The sequence below is a fragment of the Chaetura pelagica genome, unplaced genomic scaffold, assembly GCF_000747805.2.
Source record: "Chaetura pelagica isolate M959 unplaced genomic scaffold, ChaPel_1.0 scaffold107, whole genome shotgun sequence".
In the NCBI taxonomy this organism is placed as follows: Eukaryota; Metazoa; Chordata; class Aves; order Apodiformes; family Apodidae; genus Chaetura; species Chaetura pelagica.
The window spans coordinates 3,374,861-3,402,627 of NW_009953979.1; the positions used below are offsets into that span (position 1 = coordinate 3,374,861).

Consider the following 27,767-nt stretch of genomic DNA (forward strand, 5'->3'; position numbering starts at 1 on the left):
GAGTCCCTTGGCACCCAGGCTCCTGATATTGTTTTGTTTGGGGTTTTGCTCCTCCTAATGGCTCCCTGGGTAAGTCCTGTCCTCACTGACTTCTCGGTGCATGAAATGATGCCCTGAGCTCATCTCCAGCTGCATAAGTTATTTATAGACATTAACAAGGTCTCCTCTCAGCCTTCTCCTCTCCAGCCTAGACAGTACCAGCTCTCTCAACCTTTCCTCATAAGAGAGATGCTCCAATCCACCAGTCATCTTTGTTGCCCTCTCCAGCTGGACTTTCTCCAGTAGTTCCCTTTCTCACTCGAACTGAGGAACCCAGAACTGAACACAATATTCCAGACATGGCCTTGCCAGGACAGAGTAGAGGAAGAGGATGACCTTCTTCAACCTATTGGCCACAGTCTTCCTGATGCTTCCTATTGGCCTTCTTGGCCACAAGGACAAAATGCTGGCTCACTTATTGTCTACTAGGATTTCAAGATCCTTCTCCTCCGAGCTGCTTTGCAGAAGGTCAACCCCTAAGGTCCCTTCCAACACAAACCATTATATGATTGTATGAAAGTCTCTCCACTTGATTGTGAGCAGTGTCCTTGCATCCTTTGTGCTGAGGCCAGTGCTCACAGTCCTAAACAATTCCTCAAAGGCTCTCTTCAGGAGTGAACACAGTGGGATCTATCCTCAGTAAGTATTTGGGATACAGCCACCTTGTCTGGATTTTAACAGCATGGCTGTGGTCAGACCATACTAGTTGGCTTCCAGGCCTGAGAACGAGCTGTTTAGTTTACAAGTAGAGATGTAGCTCTGGGGGTGGGGATTGAATTTATTCCTGGTCTGGTGGCTCATAAACAAAACTGCAGAAGGAAAAGGAGGAAGGAAAATTCCCCTCAAGAGGCTCAGCAGGTGGCCCTGGTATTTCTACAAGAGACCTTTCTGATACCTGGGCACCTGCAGCAAGACAGTCAACCAGAGCAGCCTTGGGGTTGCTCTAGCTTGTGACACAGCCCCCCTCCTCCAGACAAAGCCTCCACAGACTTTGGAATTGCCCCTTTACAGCATTGTCAGTCTCACAGCAAAGTGAAGCAGCCACCTTAGAAGGCTGAAGGGTTGGGAGGGAAGCCTGGCTCAGCTCCAGCTCCTTCTCTGCAGCAGTCAGGAAGCCCTTTGCAATCCTGAGCTCAAAGCCTAAACCGAGAGCTGACATGAGCATAAGGAAAATTAATCCTAGCCAAGAAAAGCTTTTCTCATTCCTGCACCATCAGGGCACCCTGGAGAACCTTTGCTTGGTGCTCTCAGCCAGCACCTGGACTCCAGCTTGGCTGCCTGGAGAGGATTAAGTCATGTTTCTACAAATCTCAGAACGAATCTTTCTCTCCTGAAATTTGGCAGCATTGTGGCCTTTTACCTTCTTTGAAAAAAACATCATTTCCTTGCAGATCTCAGATCTGCTGTGCCCCCAGCAGAGCAATGCCACTCAGCAGGTTTTTCTTCTCCCATGTGAGTTGCAGTGAAAAGATATTAATTTTCTTGATACTTTTCCCTACTTCACAACAAATGCTGAGACTTGATATTTTATCAGGAAGGCAATCGTGGGTGTTATTGAACTGACCCTTGGTTGTTCTTTCTTGTCAGTTCATCAAGCTACATAAGAAATGTCAACAAATGCTTTCATTAAATGCTTTGAGAAATGTGAGATTAAAGAACCAAGACCTAAAAGAGTTTTAAATTAATAACAAGGCATTTGCAAAGAGGGATGTTACTTGGAGATTGCTGTTTTATCCCTACAAGCCAACTTTTTGGCCAGTTCTGGCTTTCCCTTTCTTTGGAGGAAGCTGTCTTGCTTTTGTGCAAGCTGGAATCCTATAGGACGTGTCCTTCAGGTGCTCAGTGTCCAGTCCCCTTCCTTCCCTCCATGAGACCTGCAGACCCCCTCATTTACCAAGCCAGCCACAGGGCCTCCTGGCCCATCTGTGTGGTGAGGGCCACGTGGCACTGGGCAAACGCACCACCCGTCTACATTGATCACCAAGGCTTTGACATCATCTTGGACACAGCACACCTGCCTGTGTTCTGGGGCTGAACAGAGAAGCAGCAGTGACTGCCATATGTGCACCATCAGCCAAGGCTGTCCCAGGGGGATAAAGCCATCTCCTGTTCTCCAGGAAGGAAAGGTGGATGGGAGAGGAACAAAGCCCAGCAATGAAGGACTAAAGGATGATGTGTGCAATGAGGAGATGTCACGGGGTCTGAAGACTGTCATTTCTTCCATCCCCTGGGAGCTCACCTTGGCTTCCTGAGGTCTCAGGAGCACTTTGTGTGGTGACAGCTCCCATTTAGACAGGTCTGTTGTGGATGACTGGGTGGGGAGCAGGGCATGAAAGGCTCCATTGTGGGTAGGAAGGGTGGGCTGCTCTGCAGGGCATTGCTCTTCCTGCTTCTCCCTCCAGCTTGGCTCAAGATGTACACAGCCTGTCCTCTCTCCATGGACTTGTCCCTTCAAAACTTGCCTTGGTCAAAGCCACTCAATATTGGCAGAATTTGGGTCAGAACCTAGAAACCCTCATTCTTCTTCCCTTTCCGAGGGGTTTGTCCTGAGTAATAGATACATTCACTCTGTGACACACTGAGGACCTAACCATCATTAGAAATGGTCAGTGATCTCTTTTTAAAAGCAGCATAGTAGGGTCATCAAAGGTCCACAAAACTCCCTGGAAAGAAATAACAGGACTACAGGGGCCACATCATTGGATGCTGTGGGTTTTCTGCTTACACAGGGCAAGTCACTGCAAAGTACCCCCATGCACCAGTTTGTCTGTGTGGGACAACATCATGAGCCCACACCCTGTGTAATGTCCTAGAGAAACCCCACAGGTAGCACCCACCAGAAGATTAGTATTTTACTTCCTTCAAGCCTCACGTGTCAAATGCAGGAACAGCCTCAGGTATGTCTTGCTCACACAAACTGCCCAACTCTAGCAGGCAAGAAGGTGCCTTTCATCTGCATGGCTAGAACATGCTGCTGGGGTGGACAAGATGCTGGTTTGAACTTCCTGCAGAGGGAGAGGGACCCAAACCCAGGTCCTTCCTGGCACAGCTACTGCAGCTTCTAGGCTGAATCACAAACCTGGACCACAGAGGCTCAAACCCTGGAAGGATATTCTGTTTGGATTTTTGCCTCAAAGTCTCCATATGGTGTCTAATATGGGGGAGTGAGAGAAAGTTTTGGATGCATCTTGCCAACTGTCCAGTTTAGGTGGCTTAGTAGCTCAACTTGCCCTCAAGTTTGCCTTAAACATATGGTCACTGAGAGGAAGACCAATAATGTTACCTTTGCCAGTGGTCCATCTCCCTGCAATGCAACAGGGGGTTGTATCTGCAGAGAGAGCTTCATGGCATGGAGGTGTGAAACTCCTTGGGACCTCTTCCCAAAAGTGAAGTGTCCCATGGATAGCCTCCCAGTCTGTGGTCCATGAAGCCCAGGGTAATGGGCTGCAGAGAAGTGGCTACTCCCATGGTGCTGGTCCTTTTTATTTTAATTGTAGATGTGGTGCTGAGGGACATGGTTTAGTGGTGGACTTGACAGTGTTAGGTTAACAGTTGGACTTGATGCTCTTGAAGATCTTTTCCAACCAAAACAATTCTATGATTCTATGATTTCCAAAAGATCAAAAGAAGTTTAAACTGGTGCTTTCCTAACTAAGCGGATTCAAACATAAAACAAAGCACAGGCTGATTAGTCAGTCAGACCCTTGCCAAACACTTCAGATAAGTCAGTTAAGTCTATGCTTTAGTTTGAGGCTTCATCTTCAAAGGTGTTCAGATGACACCCTGTTGTGGTTAATTTTGGATGCTCATGCCCTTGTGGTGCAACCCACAGCCCCAAACAAGGTATCTGATTTTCTGCAGTGCCTGGGAGTTACCCACCACCAAAGTCCAGCTGACACCTGTAGAGCCTGATGTGGGTCCCAAACCTTCTTCAGTGTTGAGTTTAGTCTGTGCAGAGTCCCCCAGAATTTATCAGATTATTGTTCCTAAAACCTAGTGGTGGACTTGACAGTGTTAGGTTAACAGTTGGACTTGATGCTCTTGAAGATCTTTTCCAACCAAAACAATTCTATGATTCTATGATTTCCAAAAGATCAAAAGAAGTTTAAACTGGTGCTTTCCTAACTAAGCGGATTCAAACATAAAACAAAGCACAGGCTGATTAGTCAGTCAGACCCTTGCCAAACACTTCAGATAAGTCAGTTAAGTCTATGCTTTAGTTTGAGGCTTCATCTTCAAAGGTGTTCAGATGACACCCTGTTGTGGTTAATTTTGGATGCTCATGCCCTTGTGGTGCAACCCACAGCCCCAAACAAGGTATCTGATTTTCTGCAGTGCCTGGGAGTTACCCACCACCAAAGTCCAGCTGACACCTGTAGAGCCTGATGTGGGTCCCAAACCTTCTTCAGTGTTGAGTTTAGTCTGTGCAGAGTCCCCCAGAATTTATCAGATTATTGTTCCTAAAACCAGCTACCTCTGTGGTTTTTTTTGTTAAATTAAGGGGTGCTAAAATGCTTCCAGGATTGGGAATGCTGCACTTAGGAGAAAGACCACTGCCTGAGAAAAGGCCTGACAGCTTGACATCTAGGTGAGTTGAACTAAGGAACATCTCAGTGGGGTGAAGTGTGGGCTTACATAGGAGAAGAGCACATCATTTCTCAGATGTTTCTGCAGCTCCATCTCTGCTATGTGCATGAACCCACATCCACCCCATGAAACTTTCTCTCCACAACAGGGTGAATGTCCTTTGGGGACAGTCCTGTTCTGTTATCCTTAGGATAACTCCTAAATTGTGTCCCTGATCTAATAATTTAACAGTAGAGATGACCTTGCTCTGGTGCCTCTGTTCTCTCATTGCTTTAAACACAAATGCAGACAAACCCTTCTTGGACCTGCTACGTAGCATAGAACTCCCAAGACAAGCCAGTCTCCACCACTATATCCATGCTGTAAACTCCTTCTCCTTATCTCCACCTCCCAACAACCACAGAGCAATGTGCAACGAGGTTCATGTCAACAATGTTTTGGTGCCACATTGTTTTTTAAATTGACTTAGGTACTTGTTCAGCCAATATCAGTATCCCAAACAGATGACATTTAATAATTATTAATTAATAATATTTAATAATGAATGTCTGACCAACAGAGTGTAGGTGCTTTACTGTCAGACTGTGTCCCTCTTCAAGAATCTTTTCCTGCATTCTGGTTCAGGCATCTCACATTTCAGTGCCAAAGATTGGTGAATGTGACATGGAAAATATCTTCCTATTGGGACAAAGTCAGACTTATCCGAAGATGTTCCAATTCATAGCAGAGTTTTCTAATTTAAACACTTTTAGGAGGAAGAAGACTTTGAGGGCCTAATTTTAGACTGTTTAAAGAGGAAATCACAGTCTGACCACTGTGATCCTTGGGTCTGTCACCATCCCCTGGCTGGTAATGGCCTTACTTTCAGCATAGGTGAGGAGCAGCCACGCTTGACAGCACAAAGGCAAACAGGAGGGCAATGAAGAGGCAGGAGGAGCTGGGGAGGGAAGTGTTCCAGCCCTGGGGCAGTTCAGCACATGCTGAGTGCTGCAATTTGCTCAAACACCTACACAGAACTTTTCAGCACAAAAAAACAAGGGCAGGAGTTTGCATGTCTGAATAAAACAGCATCCCCGGGCCAGATTCTCAGCAGGTCCCAGCTGCCGTGGCTGGCGAGAGCTTGGTGGGCATATGTCAGTCCTAAACACCAAGGCTCAGGGCTGAACGTGCAGAACCAGGGCCTGGGACAGGTCACATGGGGTGAAGGACCAAGAACAGCAGATGGACATTAAGACCTTGGGTTTGTCCTTCACTTCTGAACATGAGGAGCCTGAACCTGGCTGAAGCTGAACCAGCGCACAGAGGCACAGAGGCACTTCATGATCCTTTTTGTGTGGACTGGGTGTAATTCTTCAGATTTTACTGGGAACTTCAATTTTAAAGCTGGGCACTCCTGGACCATCATTTGACCAAACAACTATCCCATGGCATGGCCATTCTGTAGCACTGTAGCCAAGGAGAGGTTTGGACATACACATACTACTAAATTCACTTTGTTGCCTCTGCTTGTTTTGGCCGGGATAGAGTTAATTCCAAAGCTGGGTGGTCCTGTACAAGTTGCATGTTGAGAATAGTCCCCAGCATGTGCAAACTCCTGCAGCTCTAACTGGCAGGGTGCTGACTGGTACAAGCCAAGCCATGCTGGGGCCATGCTTTTGAAACAACCCAGCCAAAACCCACTGGTAGCTGGGAGGAGGGTTGCACAGTGTGAGGGATGGAGCTTCACACCCCACCTCATTGCATGTCATTCAGTAAGGGCATGGGCTGCTCTACTGCTTTCCTGGATCAAAATCTTCTTGTACAACAGCTTTTGCCTTTCCACTGGACAGACTACTCCTACGTACCCTAAACTGACTTCTCTTGAGGGACTGTGAGAAGTGGGGGAGGATCTATCCTGCAGCAGGAAGAAGCTGATTTCACCCGTTATGACTACTGGATCATTTTTGAATCACAGATTGGTTTGTGTTGGAAGGGACCTTAAAGAGCAACTATTCCCAACGGTTCCCTGCCATGGGCAGGGACACCTCCCACTAGACCAGGTTATTCCCAGCCCCATCCAACCTGTGAACACTTCCAGGGATGGGGCAGCCACAGCTGCTCTGGACAACCTGGGCCAGTGTCTCACCACCCTCACAGCAAAGAATTTCTTCCTAATAGCTTGTCTGTCAGAGGCCTGGAGCACCTCTGTTATGAGGACAGGCTGAGACAGTTGGGTTTGTTCAGTCTGAAGAAGAGATGGCTGCAGGGGGACCTCATAGAGACCTTCCAGTACCTGAATGGGCTACAGGAAAGCTGGGGAGGGTCTTTTTACAGGGGCTTGCAGTGAGAGGACAAGGGCTAATGGTTTTAAATTGAAAGAAGAGAGATTTAGGTTAGAGATCAGGTGTAAATTCTTCAGTGTAAGGGTGGTGAGACACTAGAACAGGCTGCCCAGGGATGTTGTGGGGGCTCCATCCCTGGAGGTGCTCAAGGCCAGGTTGGATGGGGCTCTGAGCAGCCTGTTCTAGTGGGAGGTGTCCCTGCCCATGCAGGGGAGTTGGAACTTGATGATCTTTAAGGTCTCTTCCAACTCAAAAAATTCTGTGATTCTGTGATTCTGTGATCTAAATCACCCCTCTTTCAGTTTGAAACCATTCCCTCTCATGCTATAACTCCATGCCCTTGTCAAAAGTTCCTCCCCAGCTTTCCTGTAGCTCCTTCAGGTCCTGGAAGATGCTCTAAGGTCTCCCTGGACCCGTTTCTTCACCCACACTGAACAACCTCAACTGCCTCAGCCCATCTCTATAACAAAGGAAGTTGCCACAGCTCCATGTCCTTATGTTGGAGGTCTCAGAGCTGAACACAGTACTTTCATCTCCAGAAAGCTGCCTGAGATAATCTGTGCTTGTTTGGGGCTGTGTGGTGCTCCCAGGTCTCTGTTCCCCTACATTGAATCAGAGCAGAAAGATCAATTTCCCACTTAGAGTTACCTTACCCAAGGTTTGGGGTGCTGTCCCCTGCCTGGCTGCCTGGAGCAAGGTGTTGTCTGAGGGATGCCCCCTTTTCTGGCCTCTGCTTCTCTCTTAAAGAAATACATAGATTTAGATATAACTATAGGAGGGTTGGAACTAGGGGATCTTTAAGATACGTTCCAACCCAAACCATTCTATAACCTCTTAATCTTTCTAATTTGCTTTATTATCACAATGTGGGGATAAGGAAGGAAAAATTCTGGCTGTGTTGGGCTGTGTGGAATCTTGTTCCTTTATTTGAAAAGAAACTGGGTTTCACCCTTGAAATGTAATGTGAAATGCATTTTTCTGTTCCAGCATCCTGTGATGTGATGGCCTCACTGTGTTCTCACTGTTTGTTGGCAGCTCTTGCCCAACAACAGTGACTCCAACATCACAGTTTAACTGTGTGGTCAGTCAAATACACACTCTCTCTTTTGGGGAAATTGTTCTAAATTATATGAGTCATGTCCAGAACCAGCAAAGACTGGTATAATTGAGAGGCAGGAAAATAGAAAGTGAGGAACAATTAGGGTTTGCTTTGCCCTTTTTCTTCTTTGATTTAAACTTTTAGTTTTTGACAGATGGTGGTTTACATACCACACCCCAGACTAAAGGGTAGAATCAGACTCCGAGACAATTGATACTTCCACCATGGGCAGAAACTGAAAGAACAAACCAATTCTTTTAAAATCTGGGGCTCTGAGAGGGAAAATCTCCTTCTTACTGTCTTCAGGCATCTTGATATGTGGGGTTTACATCAAGGGCACTTTGAATTTAAGACTGCTTCACAGTTGCAAGCATGGACTCAGATTCAGGTCTCAGATCTGGAGCCGAGACTCTTCAGAGCACACAGTGATTTTAGGAGGTCAGCTCAAAGCTCTTCCTAATAGTTCTGGGGTCCTGAAAACACTGTACCTGCCTCATGAAAGCCACGGGCCTGAGAAACATCTCAACCACCAAAACGTAACTTCTCTAGGGATCAGTCTAGCTGGGGCAATACAGCAAGAACAACAACGTGTTGAAAATAAAGATTATCGGAAGCAAATAATTTGCAGAGAAAAGTTTAGCACCTATTTGTTGTTTTGCATCAGAAGTTTTCCCCAAAAGCTTCCAGTGTTTATCAAAAGCAGATTATTTGCACAGCAACATTTTCACAAGTGCATCTGAACTGTAATTTCTGTCCCAGCCCCCTGGGACCCTCTTGCAAATGTTTCTGCTGTCGATACAGTTGCAGATGCTGGTGGGACTCACTGGCAAACTTCCCATTAGGCAACAGAAACAAGGCCACATGAGGGGAGTAGTTTCCAGCCATGTGGGCCAAAGAATAAAGGTTTTTCATTCCACTGAGGAGAAGGGAAGGACCACTGCAAGTGTGGTCTTGGTATCTGCTTGCTTCTACATTTTTGAAGAGCACTGGGGACCATTCTCCAGCCTTGAACACGGCTGCCCTGGTGCAGTCATGTCCATCCTGTTGGCCTCCTGTGGCCTCCAAAAAGGTGTATTTCATCCACACTTCCTCTTGGGAATTATCCCCAGGCTGTGCTAACTCCTGAGCTGGGGTGGAAGCTGCTTAGGTCAGTACTAGTTTACCCAGGCCAAATTTGTGCCAAAGAACATAATAACAGCACAACACATGAAAGATGAGCTGCCAGTGCCCACGCTCTGTGTATTTTCTTAGCATAAGAGTAGTATTTTTGTCTTGTCTTCCTCTCTGTGAAACTACCAGCTCGTAACTGCCAAAAATAAACGTATGTGCAAGACAGGGCTGAAGGCTGGGATGGGAGGAGGACAGAAATGCTTCTAACAAGGCAGGAGCCAACAGATGCTAAACCTGCAAGAGCTGCATGAGGAGGGGTCTGAGACAAGGTCCTGACATCACACACACAGCAGAAAAGGGAGCATGGTTCATTAGAGATTTCACAGCCAGAACAAGGGGTTTCCACAACGATTTGAAACAGAAGGAAGCACTTGGCCTCACCCTGCAGAAATTACCTGAGGGAAGCAGGTTACCACGAGACCATACAGAGACTCAGGAGTTAAGCATTAAAAAATTGAAAAAAAGAGAATTAAGAGAAACACAAACACAAGTGGTCAGCATAGAACCTCCTGCTGGGGGAGATCTGAAACCACCAACAGCCACAAGCTGCAAGGGCAGATCCAGGGGATGGGTCTAATCACTCTTCCTTCCCACAGCCCTGACGAAGCATCCCTTTGTGATGCCATCTGAGAAGGGCAACTGCACCAGCAGTGCCCACGTTTTCATGGTGTGCTCATGCCTGCTGTGTTCACCTGAGTGCTGAATTATAATTAGAGAAGCGGGGTGGGGAGGGGGGGGGGGGGGAAGCGGGGTGGGGAGGGGGGGGGTGGGGAGAAACTGTTAAAAGTCCTAGTCAGTGCAAGATACCTTATATCCCCTGATCTGTTGGATTCTAGCAGGGGATGGTCGCAGTTCCTTCCCTGAGGCTATGGGTACTCTGACATTTGCCTTTTCCCTTCCCTGGGTTGCTCCTGATTCCACCAGATACAAAAAATGCCAGGATTGATTCTTGCCTTTCCACCTGGGGCTGCAAGCTTGTTTCCTTGTTCTTTTCCCCCTTACGCCCCTTGAAAAAAGAGTGACACCTAACAGGGAGAGCAAACCACTTACCAGTTCCTTCCTGAGCCACGTCAAAGCTTCATCAATGCTCTCAAAGCCACTTATTCTCCCTGAGGTAAGAGTCACCTTGTCCTGGACAGAGCTTCCATTGAGATGCAGCTGCACCTTCCTCAAGGGAACAGTCTCCCCAGTGGTCTTTTTGTCCTCGATCACTTCCTCCACTCCTGCAGGCTGAGGGCTCTTCCATGCCTGCTCCTCCAGCTTTGCCTTCCACTCCAAGTAGGATGGACGCCTGGTCTCCAGTCTCAGCTTCTCTGTCAATGCCTTGAGGCTCCTCAGGTGGTCATCAGGAGGAGCAGCACCTCCAGAGCTGCCATCCAGGCTGTCCAGTGCCTCTTCTATTTGGATTTTGGGTAGAGACATCTCTTCTGGAAGTCAAACAGCATAGAGGTGTGCTGCACAGGACCAGGGGTGGAGGTGGGAAACCCTCAGGGCGGGACCAGCTCCCGTGGTGCAACAAACACAGCCCCTCCGAGGAGAGCTGCAGTGGTGGTGGCTCTTGCTCCAGCACTGCACTGGCCCTGGACGAATGCCTGGAAGAAAAGCAGAGGGTTGGATTCCAGTTTGTGAGGGAAAAGGGAGGGAGAAGGGAGAGATGGCTCTTGCTGCAGCGGAGGGAGGGAGAGGCACAGTGCCAAGGTGCTCCTGGGGAGCGTTACCTCACCTCAGCCATCTGACTGCTTTTGGGGCAGGAACAGGCAGGTTCTGACTTTTAGGGAGGCTCTGGTTACCTGCATCTCCAGTCGTAACTCAAGGGGCCATGAAAGGGTTGCCAAGGAGTCTGGGAGAGGTTCACAGCCCCTCTGGAACTGTATCACACAGCCCTGGGGGTCGAAGTGTTTATGTGTGTTTTGGTTGCTGATTTCCTGGCTGGTAATCTTACATCTTTCCACTTGGGCAAAGCAGGGTTGGGTGAGATAAGACAACCCAAAAAATACCCAGAAGCATGGTCCCTGGCCAAGCGTGGGAGCAGCTGGCATGAGGGCACAGTTTGGGTTCAGATGTCACCACTCAGAGAGACTTGGCATTGTGGTTTCCATCACTGGCCATGTCCAGTCTGCCTATTAGGAAGAGAGACCCAGTCATCCCCCTGAAAACACATTGGTGAAGGGCTAGCACAGAGGAGCCAGGAGCTTCCTCCCAGCTCCTCCTCCTGCCACTTCATGTAGACTCAGATAAAGTCTACCCCTGGCTGGTTTTACCAAAACTTGGGACACAGGACTCAAACAACTCTGCAAGAGTTAAGCTCAGGCAGCTTCTGCATGCATTTTCTGGTAGGATCAGATAAGAGACTTTCTCAAGGTCATATGCTCATCTATGACTGAGCCAGGAATAGATCCAGAGCTCTCATCTACACGTTGAACAGAAAACAAAATACTTTTTTTGCCTGCCTGGTAACAAGCCCAGAAAGACCAGACAGGACCTTTGCAGCTTTCTAGCTGGATGCACTAAACCATGGTGATATGAGCTACTGAGCCATTCTTTTCCCTGCTATTTGTGCCCACAAAGATGTGTGTAACTCTGAAATCCAGGCCATAATTATGCCTCTCCAATTTTTTCAGGAGGAGGATTCAATTCAAAATAAACACCAACACAGAGCAAGATTTATCCCACAATTGTGTGCAGGCACATGGGCTGAAGGAGGAGTCAATAATGTACACACAGACAGTCTGGGGGTGGAGAATTAGTCATGTTGTGGTCTTGTTCCTGCTCCTATTTATGTTAATGAGAGTTTTATGGTGAGCGGGAGCAAACACAGATACTAGATCAGGTTGAAGCCAACAGTTCTCATGCCTGGAGCAGCAACAATTTTCCATCTTCTGTGGAAAATTAAATCATAGGGAGGGGAAAGCAGAGGGCTGCCTTGTCAGAGGGTCAGGTCCTGCACCAGCTCTTGTAGGGATGCTCTGCAGAGCTGAGGGCATGTTGATGAGTTTCACTTGCCTCCAGCTCTAGCCTGCCAAAATCAATAAACACCTAAAGACTGTAAAGATCTCTCCTGTGAATTTTTTCCTGTCCATTGAGATGGAGATTGCTAGGGGTGGCCAAAGGCAGCAGCCCAATGGAGTCTGTTGCAACTCCACACTGGATTTAGAATCATCGAATCACAGGATGGTTTGGGTGGGAAGGGACCTTTAAAGGTCATGCAGTCCAAACCTCCTGCAGTTAGCAGGGACATCTTCAACTACATCAGGTTGCTCAGGGCCCTGTCCAACCTGACCTGGAATGTTTCCAGGGATGGGGCATCCAGAGCTTCTCTGGGCAACCTGTGCCAGTGTTTCATCACCCTCAGTGTAAACGATTTCTTCCTTAGATCTAGTCTAAATCTACCCTCTTTTAGTTTAAAACTTGGTAACCCCTAAGAGAGATAATATTTTTATTGTTAAGCTAACTTTTCTGAATGCCACAGCTACAAAGCAGAGCCCCCACAAACTCCTTTGTCTTTTGTCTTCAGCACCTACAAAATCCTCAGGATGGAAAACACCCTTGCTCTGTGAGCCTTGGGTGTAAATACTCAGTTAGCATTGACAGCATCAGGCCATGAAAGCATAACAGCAGTTTGGAGCATCCCCTTCGCTCTCTCTCCCTCCGTCACCACCTCCCAGAAGCTGTGGAGGGATTTTATTTTCCTCCCCTAAAAGCAGCTTCAATCCAACCCATCCTTCACCTCCTCCCAGGTGCAACATGAAACTTCTCCTTCAGTCTATGGGGACACCCCTAAACAGGCAGGTTTGTTGCCCAGCCTGACCAAGTTAAAAAAAGAACAGAAAGGAGCAGCCTCTAATTTCCTATCAATACCTTGGACCTGGGTCAAATACCTGCTGTAGAAAAGGAGAACTGAAAGAGGTAAGCGTGAGAAAAATGTCTGTGTGTGAGGCTGTAATACAAACCTGTTTGCTGCCTGAGAGCTACACAATTCCCAGGAACAATCCTGGCCTCTGGCTCAAATCCCCAAGTCTCTCAGGCTCAGTTTCCCCCTAGGCCAGCCCATGTGTGGGAATTTAATTGATTAACCCTTGACTTGTTCTCATTATCACACTTGCCTGGCTCTAGGCATTGCCTAGTTAGGGGTAACAGGTGCTAAAATGAGGTGAGGGTCTGCTCACTGAGACCCTTTGCTCAGGGGTTTCCACCTTCTCTTACATGAATTCTATCAGTCCTGAAGGCACAAGGACACATCAGGTCACCGAGACACCAAAAACCCCTTAAATTTATTTGTTGGGTTAAATTTCCCTCAGAGAAGTCAGCTTACCTGACCTACCCTGTGAGCTGTAGTGCAAAGGGATTGGCAGAAGCACATGAGCAGGATGGAAATTACAGGACTCTCAAGCTGGGTGGGGTGTCAAGTCCTACCATGCCAAGACTCAGGGAGCTGGCATACCCTGAGGCTTGGCTTTTGCATGGCTGCAGGCCAGCAATGCAAATCCTGCTCTCTCCCACACCAGATACACTTGGTGAAGCTCAAGGGGTGTCCTATGTTGTGAGAAACCAGGTCCAGTGGCACAATGTACCACCACAACTTGCCACAGTGGCCATTCCTCCCAGCCTGAAGCAGATGCAGAAGACTGTCCCCATCACACACCCTCAGACATCCCTACCTGATGTGACCAGGACACCCATATGAACATCCCCTGACAGACCAGGTGGGATGAGGCAAGTACTAGAAGGCACAGGGATGTCTACATAGGTGTGAGCAAAGCTTTGCTTTCCCATCATGGAGGGTGGATAACAATAAATTCAGATGCTGTTCACTGTCAAAAGGGAGGTTGCACAAAGTGATTCTAGGCACAGCTGTTTACTCTGTGTGATTTTTAACATGCCTGAGAAGTTTTGTAGGTCTGTACCTTCCCCATCTCTCTCTGTGCCCTGGTCAGCTTTGAACATGAGGCGTTCATGGAGCAGTGCTGGTTTGTACGTGCCAGACCAGAGCAGCACAGATATGGCCTGGAAAATTAAGGGCTGTAAATAAGGACACAGGGTGTTTTGGAAGGTCACACTCTGGGAGTGAGAGGTCTAGGAGAAGAGAAAAAAGGGGGAAAAAAAAAAAAAAAAGAGACAAATAGGAAGGAAAAGAGAGGGGAAAAGCAGAATAAACAGAACAGGCAGGACAGAGGTGTGGGGAACAAATAATTCTGCTCCCTTCACTATTCCTGGTGGACTTCAGCTTGCTCTAACACCATTTGTTATTGCAGACGAGCAGCAGTGACTGCAAGAGCCTGCATTACTCTGCTTTTCTAGCCTCTGAGAAGAAAAAGCAGCCTCAGCTTGAGACAGAGGGTGTTTTGGAAGGTCACACTCTGGGAGGGGGAGGTCTAGGAGAAAAAAAAAAGGGAAAAAAAAAAAAAAAAAAGACAAATAGGAAGGAAAAGAGAGGGGAAAAGCAGAATAAACAGAACAGGCAGGACAGAGGTGTGGGGAACAAATAATTCTGCTCCCTTCACTATTCCTGGTGGACTTCAGCTTGCTCTAACACCATTTGTTATTGCAGACGAGCAGCAGTGACTGCAAGAGCCTGCATTACTCTGCTTTTCTAGCCTCTGAGAAGAAAAAGCAGCCTCAGCTTGAGACAGAGCCCAGGCTGAGGGAAGTCACTTTGGAGGATGAAGAGGCACCCACATGGCACTTCTGGCATGGGTGAGACAGGGCAGAGGTTCAGCTGTTAATAAATTTCAAAAAGCACTTCAGCTCCTTTTATACCTCAGTTTCTCTCTCCTTGAGTAAGCAGTTCAGGCAACTGGTCTTCAGGAAAAAAACTCTGAGGATCTTCAAGGATGTACAGAGATTCTCCTGTGGTATGTTTGGGTCTCTCCATCTCATCAGGGTCCCCATGCTCTGGCTATAATTGGTGCAGGGATACCCTGGAGGGCCACAGATGTGATTTCCCTGACTGTTTGCAGGGATTTGCTCCAAAGGCTTGCACAGGTCACCATGTGGGCCATTTAGAGACCTCTTGAACCTACAGAAGAAAACCCTGGAGTAAATCACGACGCCTAACACTGTCATCAGGTTCTACAGGTTCCAGTGGGTGGGGAGGACCCTGAGCCTGAAACATCAAGATGAAGAAACACTGAGGTGGAACAAGAGATGTGGGGAGTGTGCAGGGAGAGCTGTGTTTGCTCTCCTTTTCAGCACAGCAGAAAGGTGGGGATGGGGTGGGGCTGGTTGACCACCCCGGAGGTCTTCAGCAGGTTGGCAGCAGGGCAGCAAGGAGGAGATACCTGTGCAAGGGGGTTGCCATAGCAATGGAGTAAGGGAGGCTGCTGCATGGTGGTGGTTGGAGGCTTCTGAGCATCCTCCAGGCAATGGAAATGTCGAGGCCTCGGGTGAGGGAAGGAGGGATTTGCATTGAAGATCTGCATGGACATCACAGCTCCCTGGAGGTTCCCTTTCAGGGTGGCTGCACATGAATTACCCCTTTCCCCATGCCAAATTGACCTCAGGAGAGGAGCTGCTGTGCTGTGTGAGCTCGGGCTCTCACCCTAAGGTCCCTTGCCACAGCCCCCCCAGCAGCACAACGTTGCTCTGCATAATGGTCCCACAGAGATGGAGAGCAAACTGCCCCCTGGTCATCCCACTGACTCAGAGGAAAGCTCATCTCCCTGGGTTTTATTACCCAGAATTTAGCCATCTGATCCCTTCCTGTAACACCTGAAAGCTGCTTTGGCAGAAAACTGATCTGGTTCCCAAATGCCTTTCTCTGCCTGATCTTCAGCCTCCCTCCCCCAGAAGGAGAAGCAGCCTGAAGATGAGCCCAATCCTGAAGCCAGGACTCCCTTCAGGGCAGAAATCGGTACCACCAGGGTCCAACACTCTGCCTGCCCAGCATGGTTGGGGCAGGATGGAAAAAGCCTGTCCATGCAAGGTTGGAGTGGTCTTGGCAGAGCCCCCAGACCCCAGTTCCCATTGGATATAGTGCCTGTGGGGACCTCTTGGCCACACTCATGTGGGCTGAGAGCTTGGTCCTGCTTCCAGGAGCAAGATGAAGGCACAAAAGTGATCAAGTTGGGTATCATAAACACAAGCACAGGTCCAGGTTTGTGACTTTGCCTTCAGGCCTCCTTGCAGGGCTGCCCACATTAACTCTACCTTCACACACTCACAGACTCAGATAACAAAAGCCCCGGGGGGAGCCAAGTTCTGTCCCTGGGGTTGATCCATTATTTAATGCCCCTACAGGTGTTTGGAGAAATGGTCAGAGTTGCCCCATGCAGTCAGCTGACATATGGATATAGGATCCAGTTTAATGGGGTCTTGAGTACACCTCAACATTCCTATCCCTTTACTGCCACGAACAAACCCCCAGAAGACCTCAGACACCTTGGATGCTGTGGTCAGCAGCAGGGAAGCAGCTCCTCCTGCTGCTGCAGCCCTTTGGATGTGGACATGGGATTCACAGGTGCAGGGGGGAACGAGGGAAGAAGTGGGGCTTTGTATTCATGTATGACCTGGAGCAGGGTGACTGTTCAACCTGGCCCATCCTTCTGCCCAAATCTTCAGCATCACTAATAGAGTCAGAACCTGCTCCAATCAACAAATACGTCTGTCCCTTCCTGTCTAGCTACAGCTTATCCCTCCTTTTTCCCCTGCACAAAATCAATCATGCTCCTCTCAAGGAAGCAGGATGGAGATCACTGCCTGCTTTACATGGATTCTGGCAGCTCTGTTTTCAGACCAGCTTAGCTCCCATTGATCAGCAGTCGGGTGGAAATCCTGCAGGAAGATGGGCATTGCCAGATGTTTGGCATTCCCGCAAACTAGTCTTGCAGTGAGTGGGAAGCATTTGCAAACTGGGAAGCTGGAGGGGGTCAATGCTCTCAGCCTATCAGCCAAAACCAGGTATAACTGCACGAAGAGGGAAAGGGACTAAGCAGCAGCAGCAAAGGCCAGTTTGTAACCTCTTGGTGAAGACACCCCATCCACTCAAGTCATCTTCTGGAAAAGTCTGTTGAGGCAACAGGAGCCATGGATTATGGGCCAGGGCTGCTTCTTTGTGCAGTGCCCCAGGGTCCAAGCAGGTCTTGGGACCTACACCTGGAGGTGGCATGCAAACCTGTCCTAAGATATGCCCCCAAAGCACCTGTGGCTTGGCAGAGCCTGTTCCTCTCCTTGTTTTCCCTGCTGCCACCCCAAGCACAGCCACGTTTCTGCAAGGAAAGAGCAAACAGAGCAGGCAGGCACCCTGTTCCCGTGCAACCAGGGTAATGCCAAGGGCTGGGACTCCTTGGGAATGAGCAAGGGCAGGCTGAGAAATGCTTTCATCCCAGGGGGCTGCCACAGGGAGTTATTTTTCCCTAAATGCAGCCTGGAAGGGTATATTTTCCTTATAAAAAAAACCTCAACAAAACAACAAACCTCTTTCTGGGCTCCATCTGCCCAGCACCAAGCAGAGACAAGCTCCAGGCTCAGCTCCCACTCCAGACCCTGAGGGTCCAAGTTATAGTGATGGGGGGAGCAGGATCAGCCTCCCCCACCCCGGGCAATCCCCTAATCCCTTTTCCATGCTCCCTGTCCCAGCCAATTACCCGCCTTGGCGGCTGCCCCAGCAATGATCAGACAAACCTCTGTCCTCGGACCTGCCTCCCCCCAGCTCTGAGCTGCACTTTGTTATTCAAAATTATTTAAGGCGAGCCGGTTGCAAACAGTTCCTCACTCCCTTCCCCCCAAACTGCTACGTTACTCTGAAGCTTAATATTATTATGATGATGATTTCATATTTTTTTCTTTTCCCCCTGCAGTGTCTCTGCTACATTTTGCAAACACCTAATGGCTGCGGAGCTTTTGCAAGCCCGGGAGAAGCCGGATCCCTCCCATTCTGGTTTCTTTTTGTGTGTCATACAGACCCCCCCCACCACCCCACCCCATGCAAAGGTAAGACTGCAATGGGCTTTTGAAAGCAGAGGAAACCTGAGACGCAAACAACAGTGACAGCCCCAGCGTGCTGAAATGATGGCAGGCAGAGAGAAAACACACAGCAGCCAAAACCAGCTTGTTCCCACTGAAATAGTGGGAAGTCCATAGGATGTTGGGAATGAGCAGACAAAGCAGAAATAACGTGATACCAGCCAGGCACAGCTCCTCACTGGAAACAAGGCACTTGGGTTTCATCCATTTTACCACCTTCCTCCCCCCCCTCCAGGTCCCTGGTATAGAGAAGCTCCAAAGGGCAGTGCCAAATAGTACAGGGAGCACCAGGGGAAAATAAGGAGGGGTCCCCCCAGCCCTGTGGGTAAGATGTCCGTTTGCATGGACCGGGGAGAGTGCAGGCTGTGTGATTTGGGGGGTGTGTGGGCAGGGCACTGGGGTGCACTGGTGGGAGGCTGGTGGGCTGACAGCTTTATTTTAGCAATTAGCCCCGAGCGGTTCTAAAGGGCTCTGAATAACTTCTTGGTGATTTATTTTTATTTTTTTTTTTCCTCCTCTCTTTTTCTCTCCCTCCATGTTAACGTGAGCTGCAAGGGCCAGACCTGAGCAGGTGGAAACCTGCTCTGCTCAGCACACGGTTGCCTCCCCTGCTTGAGAAATCCAAGGTAGCTACACCCTGTGCAGCCGCCGCGCTTTATTTACCCCGTGATGCCTGCACTGCACGAGCCGCCAGACCCTGCCAGGGCTCCTGCAAATCTCGGGGAGGGGGCAGATGGAGCAACAGGTGATTGTCCCGAAACGTGGCCCAGACTCTTCCCTATTACCCCTCACCCAGGGCAGAAAAACCCTCCTGGGGGCGGTGAGCACCCCCAGGCCGCCCCCAGCTCGCAGCAGAATCCATGAATCCTCAGGGCAAGGGAGAAGTCAGACCCTGTCCTGATTTCCAGCCCGTCCCAGCAGGGCAGCCACCACGCTGGCCATCTCCAGAGGCTTCAGGCAAGGCGGGAGGTGCTGTCTGGGGGGGACACACAAAGCAAGCCCCCAGCCCTACCCTGTAGCTGGCACACCAGACCCCAGTGCTGAACTTCACGGTGCCTGGGGTCCCCATCACCCTGATGCTCTCCTTGCTGCCCCCCCTTTCTGTGGGGCTAACAGAGCTGGGGGTTCCCTCCCAGAGCCCTCCCGCCCCGGGTGCAGCAGGGTGCCCAGGGGAGCCCCAAGCAACAAACTTACCCCGGACCGAGTCACAGGGAAGGTTTCACGGACATCTTGGCTCCCTCCTCACTCCTCGGGTGTCCAGCTTGGTGTTGGCAGCCCTGGTGTCACCAGTGCCTTCAGGAGAGCGTTTCATCCTCCTCCCTGTCTCGCTTCAGAAATCTCTCTGTGTGTGTTTTTTTTTTATTTAAAGGACTTTTTTTTTTTTCCCCCCCTCAGCGGTTGCGTCAGGGCCTGTTGCCTGGAGACAGGCGAGCTATTCCAGTTGGTGCTTTTCAGTCCAGATTTCCTGTCTCTCTTTCATTCACACCAGCGAGCCCTGAACCCACCTCCCACCGAGCCAGAACCCTGGAGAGACCTGAAAGGGAGGAGCTGCGCAGCCTGGGTCCTGAGCATCCTCCCGTCCCGGCACCCAAATGAGGGACGAGGGGCCTGGGCAAGAGGGATGAAAGGATGCACTTGAGGGCAGGGATCCAAAAAGCTTGCAGGAGATGCTCGTGTGCCCTCGAAGGAACCTGTGGCTCTTCCCAAGGCTGGTGTCCCTGTGGCTGTTCCCGTTCCACGCCGCTGAGAGTTACAAGCCCTTCTCCGAGAAGCCTGGGGTGCTCTGGCACTCGGGAGAGGTTTGGGATAACATTTTCCAGATGCCACGGCTCGCCCAGGAGTCACCGTGTGTGTGGAGGGGAGTTTTGCAAGGCTGCATCAGCATTGCTGGGAAGCCCTGGGGGGGGCGGCACCTCGGGGCACTGTGGCTGGTACCCGCTTGCTGGCACCATCCGTCCCCAGACAGAAACCAGCTCAGAAACCAGCCTGTGCCTGTCCTGTGTGCTGGGAAAGCTCCTGTTGCTCTCACATGTCCCCAGGAGGGGTTGGAAACCATTTTAACTGCTCCCAAGGAGGGACCGAGAGAGGCACGTGCCCCAGCTGCTGCTTGACTTGGGTTCAGAAGCAAAGGCAGGAGACAGAGAGTTTCTTTCCTTCTCCAGGAGCCAAAGGTGAACCCCTAGAAGCCTGGGGACAGAGCTCAAAAGCACTGCTCACATCTCTCCCCACCTACAGCTGCTGCATGGCTGGTGCCTCAGGACCACTGGCTGTGTTTGCAAACCCGATGGTGCAAAGGGTTAAGTGCTGGCCATGGACACTGAACCACGGAGGCCCCTGCCCACACTCAGCTTTTGTGAGACAAACCCCCTCACAGCCTCTTTTCTTTTTCTTTTTAACCCTTCCCTTCTCCTGCCTAAACCATCCCTCCTCTCCCCCAGAGAGATTTATAGCCCTTTCCTCTCTCTGCCATCCCAACAAGAGCCCTATAAACTGCATCACAGGGCTGGGAATTCCCACCTCCCTTCAAATACCAACGAGACCAGGGATGCCCCATACCCCCCTCTCCTCCCCCCCCAGTAATTTACATTCTGTATCTGTACAGCACTGAGCCCAGGGGGAGCTGATGTCCTGTGAGATGCAGCAGTGCAGACTCTAAAGAACAGCATTTTCACATTTCTGATGTAAAAGCACTATTTTTTACTTTTTTGGTGTTTGTTTATGCTTTTCCAGCACCCTTTTTTTGGTCAGATTTCAGATATGCATTTGCAAATGCAGTCTGGTGATCAGCTCTTGCTGGGCTGCAGGCAGTCACCCAACAGCTTGCACCCATCCTTCCTGGCACTGCTACTGATGGAGAGGGATCAGGGAGATGGAAGAGCAGTTGTCTTCATGCTAAATCCAGCTGACATATCTACAGCTGCATTTAAGCTCTTAGCAACAAACGGGTGGTTCCACATTTCCTGCAACATCTCATCAAAACAAAAACTGGGTCCGTGCCAATGAACCAAGTGGGCCTGAGTGTGAGGAAACACAGTCCCTGGGCTGGTTTTCATGTTGGACAAGCAATCTCAGAATGTGGTTCAGGAATCAGAGAATCACAGAGGGGTTTGGGTTGGAAGGGACCTTGAAGATCGTCTAGTTCCAACGCCCCGGGTTGTGCCATCCAACCTGCCCTTCAGCACTGCCAGGGATGGGGCAGCCACAGCTGCTCTGGGAAACCTGGGCCAGGGTCTCACCACCCTCACAGCAAAGAATTTCTTCCCAATGCCTCCTCTAAATCTCCCCTCTTTCAGCTTGAAACCATTCCCCCTCATCCTATCACTCCATGCCCTTGTCAATACTTCATCTCCAGATTTCTTGTAGGTCCTCTTTAGGTACTGGGAGGCTCCTATAATGGGCAGTGAGCAAGACCAGGGCCCCTTCCTGACAGACAAGTTGGATTCAGCCAGACTTGATTGCCACGAGCATTTCATTTCCCAGAAGTGACCAGACAGGGTCCACTGGCCTCAAGACCCGAGACCAGGTCTAGCATGGGTTAGTTTACTAGCAGAGGTGTCACTACCAAGGCTGGACATCTGTCTCATCACAGTAACAGACCATACACTAACACCCGCTCCCTCTTCTGTAAATGTTTATTTTTCTTTTAGTTGTGTAATGGATTTCAAATGAGCTGCCATAAGACACCAATGAAAGGCTGAATCCATGTCCTTCTGAAGTCTCTTCATCAGTTTGCAGTGGTTCTTGACCTGAATTTATCTCATTTCAGTTGTCTTCACCCCCAAAAATTGTGGTGGGTATCTGGTTGTCTTCTACAAAAACCCTTCTGAGGAGGCCCTAACCCCAACCACCTGCACTGGGCACCTGAGATTGGGTGTAGTTAGTCAAAATAAACCTGTGCAACACCAACACTGTTCCTATGGCTCAGATGTTGTTTTCTTTTCCTCAGATACAGTGAGGCCTTTCTGTTGCACTAAGAGATGCAGAAGGTACCAGTCCCTGGAGCTACGTCCCCTGTCAACCCTGGGAACACCACCTTTTCCAGTGGACTTCTGAATCCTTGGGAGCACTTGAATCCAAGCATAGCTCCTTGCTGGGAAGTGGATTTGCAAAGCACAAGCTGGGAGCTGCCAGCTGTTGTGCTGATTCTCTCCAGACTTTCTTGGGAACCTAAATGTCACTTGCCAATCAGAGCACCACCAATGCTATGAGGTAAATGTGCCCTACAGCCAGCTAAACCCCATCTGGACCTTCTGAGCTGCCTCTGTATCACCAGAAATAGGTAGAAATGGCCATTTCTGTTCCATAACTGCAGCAGTTCAATGCAGTTTGGATTTGACCCCTCTATGTTTTGCCCTGGCTCCTGACTTTGAGGAATTGCTCCTTGTAGGCATCCTGTCAGCAGAACATGGAGAAGGTGGACTTCCCAGCAAGGCAGTGAGGCCATTTCGTGGGATCATGTGCTGGGGGAATCTCGGAAGATCATCAATGGTTCTTTCTCAGCTGGGAACCAAAAGAATGCCTTTTCCCCAAAACAAAGCTCCTGGGCCTCACTCAGCCTGTCCAGACTGAGATGGAGAGAGGAGGCTGTGGTATTCTCAACCACCTACATCCTACCTTAGCCAGATGTAGCCTCTACACCCTGCACATGGGCTTGTACCAGAAAAGTCCTCTGACATCATTGTAGGGCCACCTGGGAGGCAGTCAACCTGGAAATGTGGCAGAGGCATCTATAGAGGGCAGCAGGTCTCCAGCTAATTCTATCCCTTGGCTACCTCAAGGGAACCAGTGCAAGCAGGGAAGATCTGTAGAGCATTGTGGTCACCTGGCTGCTCATCTCTGTGGCTCACTGAAGGACCTAGGACTGGCCTATTTCAGAATTGCTCTGTTGTTTAGTCGGGGTCAGCTGGTTTCAGAGATGTCGTTTCCCACCTGGGCTGACACGAGTTTTTTGAGCACCACAGGGGAAACAGCCCACTGCAAGGACAAGCCCCTTGCACTCATGTGTTTGGCTCTGTTCTGCTTTTGGATCATATAAACACAAAATGATAGAATAGTTTGGGTTGGAAGGAATCTTAAAGATCATCTAGTTCCAACCCCCCAGCCATGGACAGGGACACCTCCCACTAGACCATGTTGCTCCAAGCCCCATCCAACCTGGCCTTGAACACAGCACCAAAAGCCAACTGCCTCCTGAGCTGCATCAAAAGCAGCATGACCAACAGGTCAAGAGAAGAGATTCTCCCCCTCTACCCCACTCTTGTAAGACCCTATCTGCAGGGCTGGGTCCAGTTCAGCAGTCACCAGCACATGGAGCTGTTGGTCGTTTCCCACCTGGGCTGACACAGATGATCCGAGGGCTGGAGCAGCTCTGCTCTGGAGACAGGCTGAGAGAGTTGGGGGTGTTCAGCCTGGAAAAGAGAAGGCTCCAGGGAGACCTTAGAGCACCTGCCAGTACCCGAAGGGGCTGCAGGAAAGCTGAGGAGGGGCTTTTTCCAAGGACATGGAGTGATAGGACAAGGGACAATGTTTTCAAGCTGAAAGAGGGGAGATTTAGGTTAGAAATTAGGAAGAAATACTCTGCTGTCAAGGTGATGAGACTCTGGCACAAGTTGCCCAGAGAAACTGTGGCTGCCCCCTCCCTGGAAGTGTTCAAAGCCAGGTTGGATGGTCTTTTGATCAATCTGATCTGGTGGGACTTGTGGCTGCTTGTGGCAGTGGGGGTTGGAACTAGATGATCTTCAGGGTCCCTTCCAACCCAAACCATTCAATGATTACATGCCTCAAAGATGGAAAGAGGAGGCTGAGCAGAGGAGACTGAGTCGACCGGAGAGGAAAAGTTTAATGGTGAGCACCATTAAGGTGTTAAACACCAGAGCATTGGGAGGAAATCAGATTTCCTAAGTTTCACTGTCATGGAAAATTTTGGTGGTGTTTGCATTTTGTGTTCCCTCAAGGTATCAGAGATATTTTCTCCATGGGTTTCTCCCAGGCAAGTCAACATCAAAGACAAAAGCAAAGGACAATTGTGCCTGAAGTTCTACTGAAATGATAGTGGGAGTTTTCAGCCCATCAGTTTTTTTCAGAGGTAAAAAGAAATCCATTTGGTGACTTCAAAACTAACTTTGCAAGAGTGTATATTGAATTAGTGAAGTACTCCTGTCTCTAACTCTGCCAGAAGTTCTCAAGCCCCAAAGAACTAGAAATAATTTCCAAAGAAAATCAAAACCTTTTCCAATGATTTGAAGTGGCTCATTTGTCATGAATTCCCTTTGATAAAGCTGCTATCCAATTCAATGCAGCAACCCATAGTTTGCTTCTGAGATTTCAACATTTCTGGACTAGTATGTAGTTTTTTCCACTTCTCTACTTTGCTGGAAAAAGGACTTGAATTCCATTTTCACCCAGAGTATTAGTTATAAATTATTTTCCAGAATCATTTGTGAACCCGAAATTCCCCCTTAGATCTTACCTGGCTACTCTGTAAGGCATCTTCACTGAAAAACAAAAGAGTGGAAGCATTTTGGGTGGACACAGAGTATGGAACAACCTGGTCTAGTTTGAGTCTAGTCGTGCCTCCCCATGGCAGGGACATGGCATGGGAGGGAGATGTCAGGGAGATTTGAACTATATGATCTTTAAGTTCCCTTCCAACCCAAGCCATTCTGTGGTTCTGTGATCTGGGATTCCATGGCCCTGCTGGATTTCTTTGCCATTGCAGCAAACTGTTCACTCATATTGAGCTTATTGTCCACCTGGACTCCAGCTGCGTGGTGTTCAAAGCCCATTGGAGATAGCAGGCGCTGAGCCACCTCAGCACAGTGAGTTCTGGGCTGTTCCCTGCCCACAGAAGCACCAGGTGGGCTCTGGGTGCTCAGCCCAAGCAAAACTTTTTGCAGTAGAGCAAGTAGCTAATTTCACAAGACAGAGGGAAGGTAGATCTTTCAAGATCTTACAGACAAGTGATAGAGAGATACCAGGATGTGCTGACAGGTGTCTCCCCTGCTTCTCTTCCCCCCATGCCCTATGTGGCTGCAACTGTTTCGTGCTCCTTGCCAAAAGGCAGCCAGCTCTGAGGAGGAACAAGACCACTTTCATTAGGTGAGATTTGAAGCAGAAGCAGAACCTGAAGTGGAAAGTAAGAGTACAGCACTGTAACCTAGATAATTACAAAAGGGGAAACTGTTCAGAGGAGAACCTGACTGGTGATAAAGTCTCCCAAAGGTTAAGCACATGCAATAAATATCTCCACCCCTGCTATTGGCCCAGGCTGCTCTTAGCTGCGAACGAGCCAATCTAGAAAACTCAAGGACCTGTATTACTCCTCCCATTTGCACGAACAGTTTTACACCCTGTGGCTCCAGACGATGACTTTCGAGTCACAGCAGCCTGAATGAGAGTGATTCGGGGCGTCATTTGTAGCGGGGCTGTGCTTTTTATATCCTGCTAAGCCTTTGTGGGTAACAGTTCTTCTAAGGTAGACACCATGCTGACATCAGTGCTAAATGAGCAGTGTGGTTATTCTACCAGCCTGTAATTGCTATAAGTGTAACAAACCAGTTCGATTTCTCATTCAGCTGTTGTCGACAGGAAACCACTAACAGCAGTCAACTGACAAGGCCAAGAAAAATTAGGGTTTCTCTTTCTATGTGCTCTAAGGATTAAAACTTACCAAGAAGAGCTTATGTTCTGAAGTACACACCCTGCAAGGGATGTTTTAACTCTGGTGGACAACTAGGATTGAGAAGGACATGATTTAACCCTCACACAGGACTCGCCAGGTAAGTGCAAACTATCTTCCAGCAACTTTGCTTCCTTTCTGCTGCTTGTTCATTGCCCAGTTGCATTCCACTGGGTGCAGCTCCTTAGAACGTTTCAAGATTTGGTCCATCTCTGATTATTAATTATGGACCAGTGGTAATTAAGACCTTTAAGACTGGGAGTGGAATGTTCAATAGGCCATACTGTTTCCATGGATCAGGACAAGGTGCATCTTTTTGTCTCCTTCTGGCAAGGTCTCCATGCTGAAATTAGGGCACTTTCCAAGGAAGGACTACAGCTGTAAGTCAGAAGCTTACCTGGTAGGTTCTGTCTTGGGCCCAGATCAATATCTTTTTCTGAAAAAAAAATAATAAAAGCATATGAAAGAGCTTTGAATATCAAGGGGTGAATGAGTTTCTTCCAAGAGAATTCCTTGGAGAGGAGAGAGAGATGAGAAAGTGAGATCAGGGACTCAGTTGTGAATTGGAGAGGGAAGTTTAGATACCCAGGCTCCAACCTGGCAGTGTTTGCGGAGTTGAAGCCACGGGTGCTGTGGACAGTGCAGAGAAGAGCTGACAATTTTGCTTCTGTGAGAGGCACACTTGGTGCTGAGGATCTTTGCTTTCTTCTGTCCTGCAGGTAGGTTAGGTGGTCTGCTTGGATGTAATATTTTGCTTTCACCAGCTGCTCCATTCAGGCTGGTAAAACCACTTGCAGGTTAATGCTGGTTGTGGACAAAGCTTCTGGCAAGTTGGAGATCTCCAATGGAGTTATAGGAAGGATGGACTTGCTGCTTCCCATCCCCACACACGCAGAGTCTACACTAAGTCCCTAATTTTCATTCTTGACTAAAATTTAGCCCAGACTCAACATTCTACAAGGGTTTCTGGATATCTCCTGGATATCTCAGAAGCCTGGAAGACAAGAGCAGTTGCTATGTTGTGAGGTGTTTGCATGTCAGACCTCCTCAGGCGTTTGCTCCGGGCTTTCGGACCAGTGCTGTCCGGCAAGACAACAAGTTGTTTCTTCAAGTTGCTTCAGCTACCCAATTTGTGAAATGGGGGCATATCTTGCCTTTCTTTTTTTAAGTGATTATGGAACTTTAAAAATGCAATATCAGGACAAGGTGCATCCACTGCCAACAGAGAGGGTTCCTGCTGTATGCAGAGCGTGCACACAAGGTCCCTGCTCTGGTACGTGCTGGAGAAGAGAAGGCAGATTGAAATTAAGAGGAAAGAAAGGACAGCTACAAGGCAGCAAAGGAACCTTCATTAATACGTTCATTCTGTTAAGATTTAAGTAATTTCTATCAGAAGATTGGAGAGCTGCAGAGGTTGTGATTTCTTGCCCACATTTTCATTTTTTCACTTAGTCTTTTGCAGCATCATCATGATACTGGTGCACAAAAATCTGTGAAAAAAAACCTTCTGGCCCATTCTTGTTTTGTTCTGCCAAAACAGAGCTGTGCCCTGGGGGCTGTGAAGTCACAGACTGAGTTTTCTGATGAAGGAGAAAAGAACCACAACACGTTTCAGTGAAAATTTTGCAAAGGTGTCACTGAATTTCCTTTATCTGCTTTTCTAATGACTGCCTGGGTTCTACTCCAGGCAGTGTGTTCTGGCACCATTTATACCCTGGGCTCAGTTGAGATGCTGTGCTTTCCAGCCCCCGTTAAATAAGCCCACATCCCATGTCTGCTCAGTTTGGGCTGTGTGTCCGTTTCAGACGTGGGCATCAGCTCTTTTATTTCTTTTTTGTGACATTCCTCTCGACTGACATTTCAGCTTTTAATTTTCAGTGGCACCTTTATGTGCACATCAGAACCCAAAAAG

At 48.9% G+C, this 27,767-nt stretch overlaps 1 protein-coding gene across 1 annotated transcript in view; it reads right to left on the reverse strand.

The window, feature by feature from the left end:
- The window catches only part of FAM167A (family with sequence similarity 167, member A), an 11,997-nt gene extending 1,359 nt beyond the window's left edge, over positions 1-10,638 (reverse strand). The window contains exon 1 of the mRNA XM_010002193.1: positions 10,267-10,638. Within this exon, the coding sequence (XP_010000495.1) occupies positions 10,267-10,638 (372 nt within the window). The remainder of the gene's footprint in view (positions 1-10,266) is intronic.
- Positions 10,639-27,767: the final 17,129 nt, after the last annotated feature.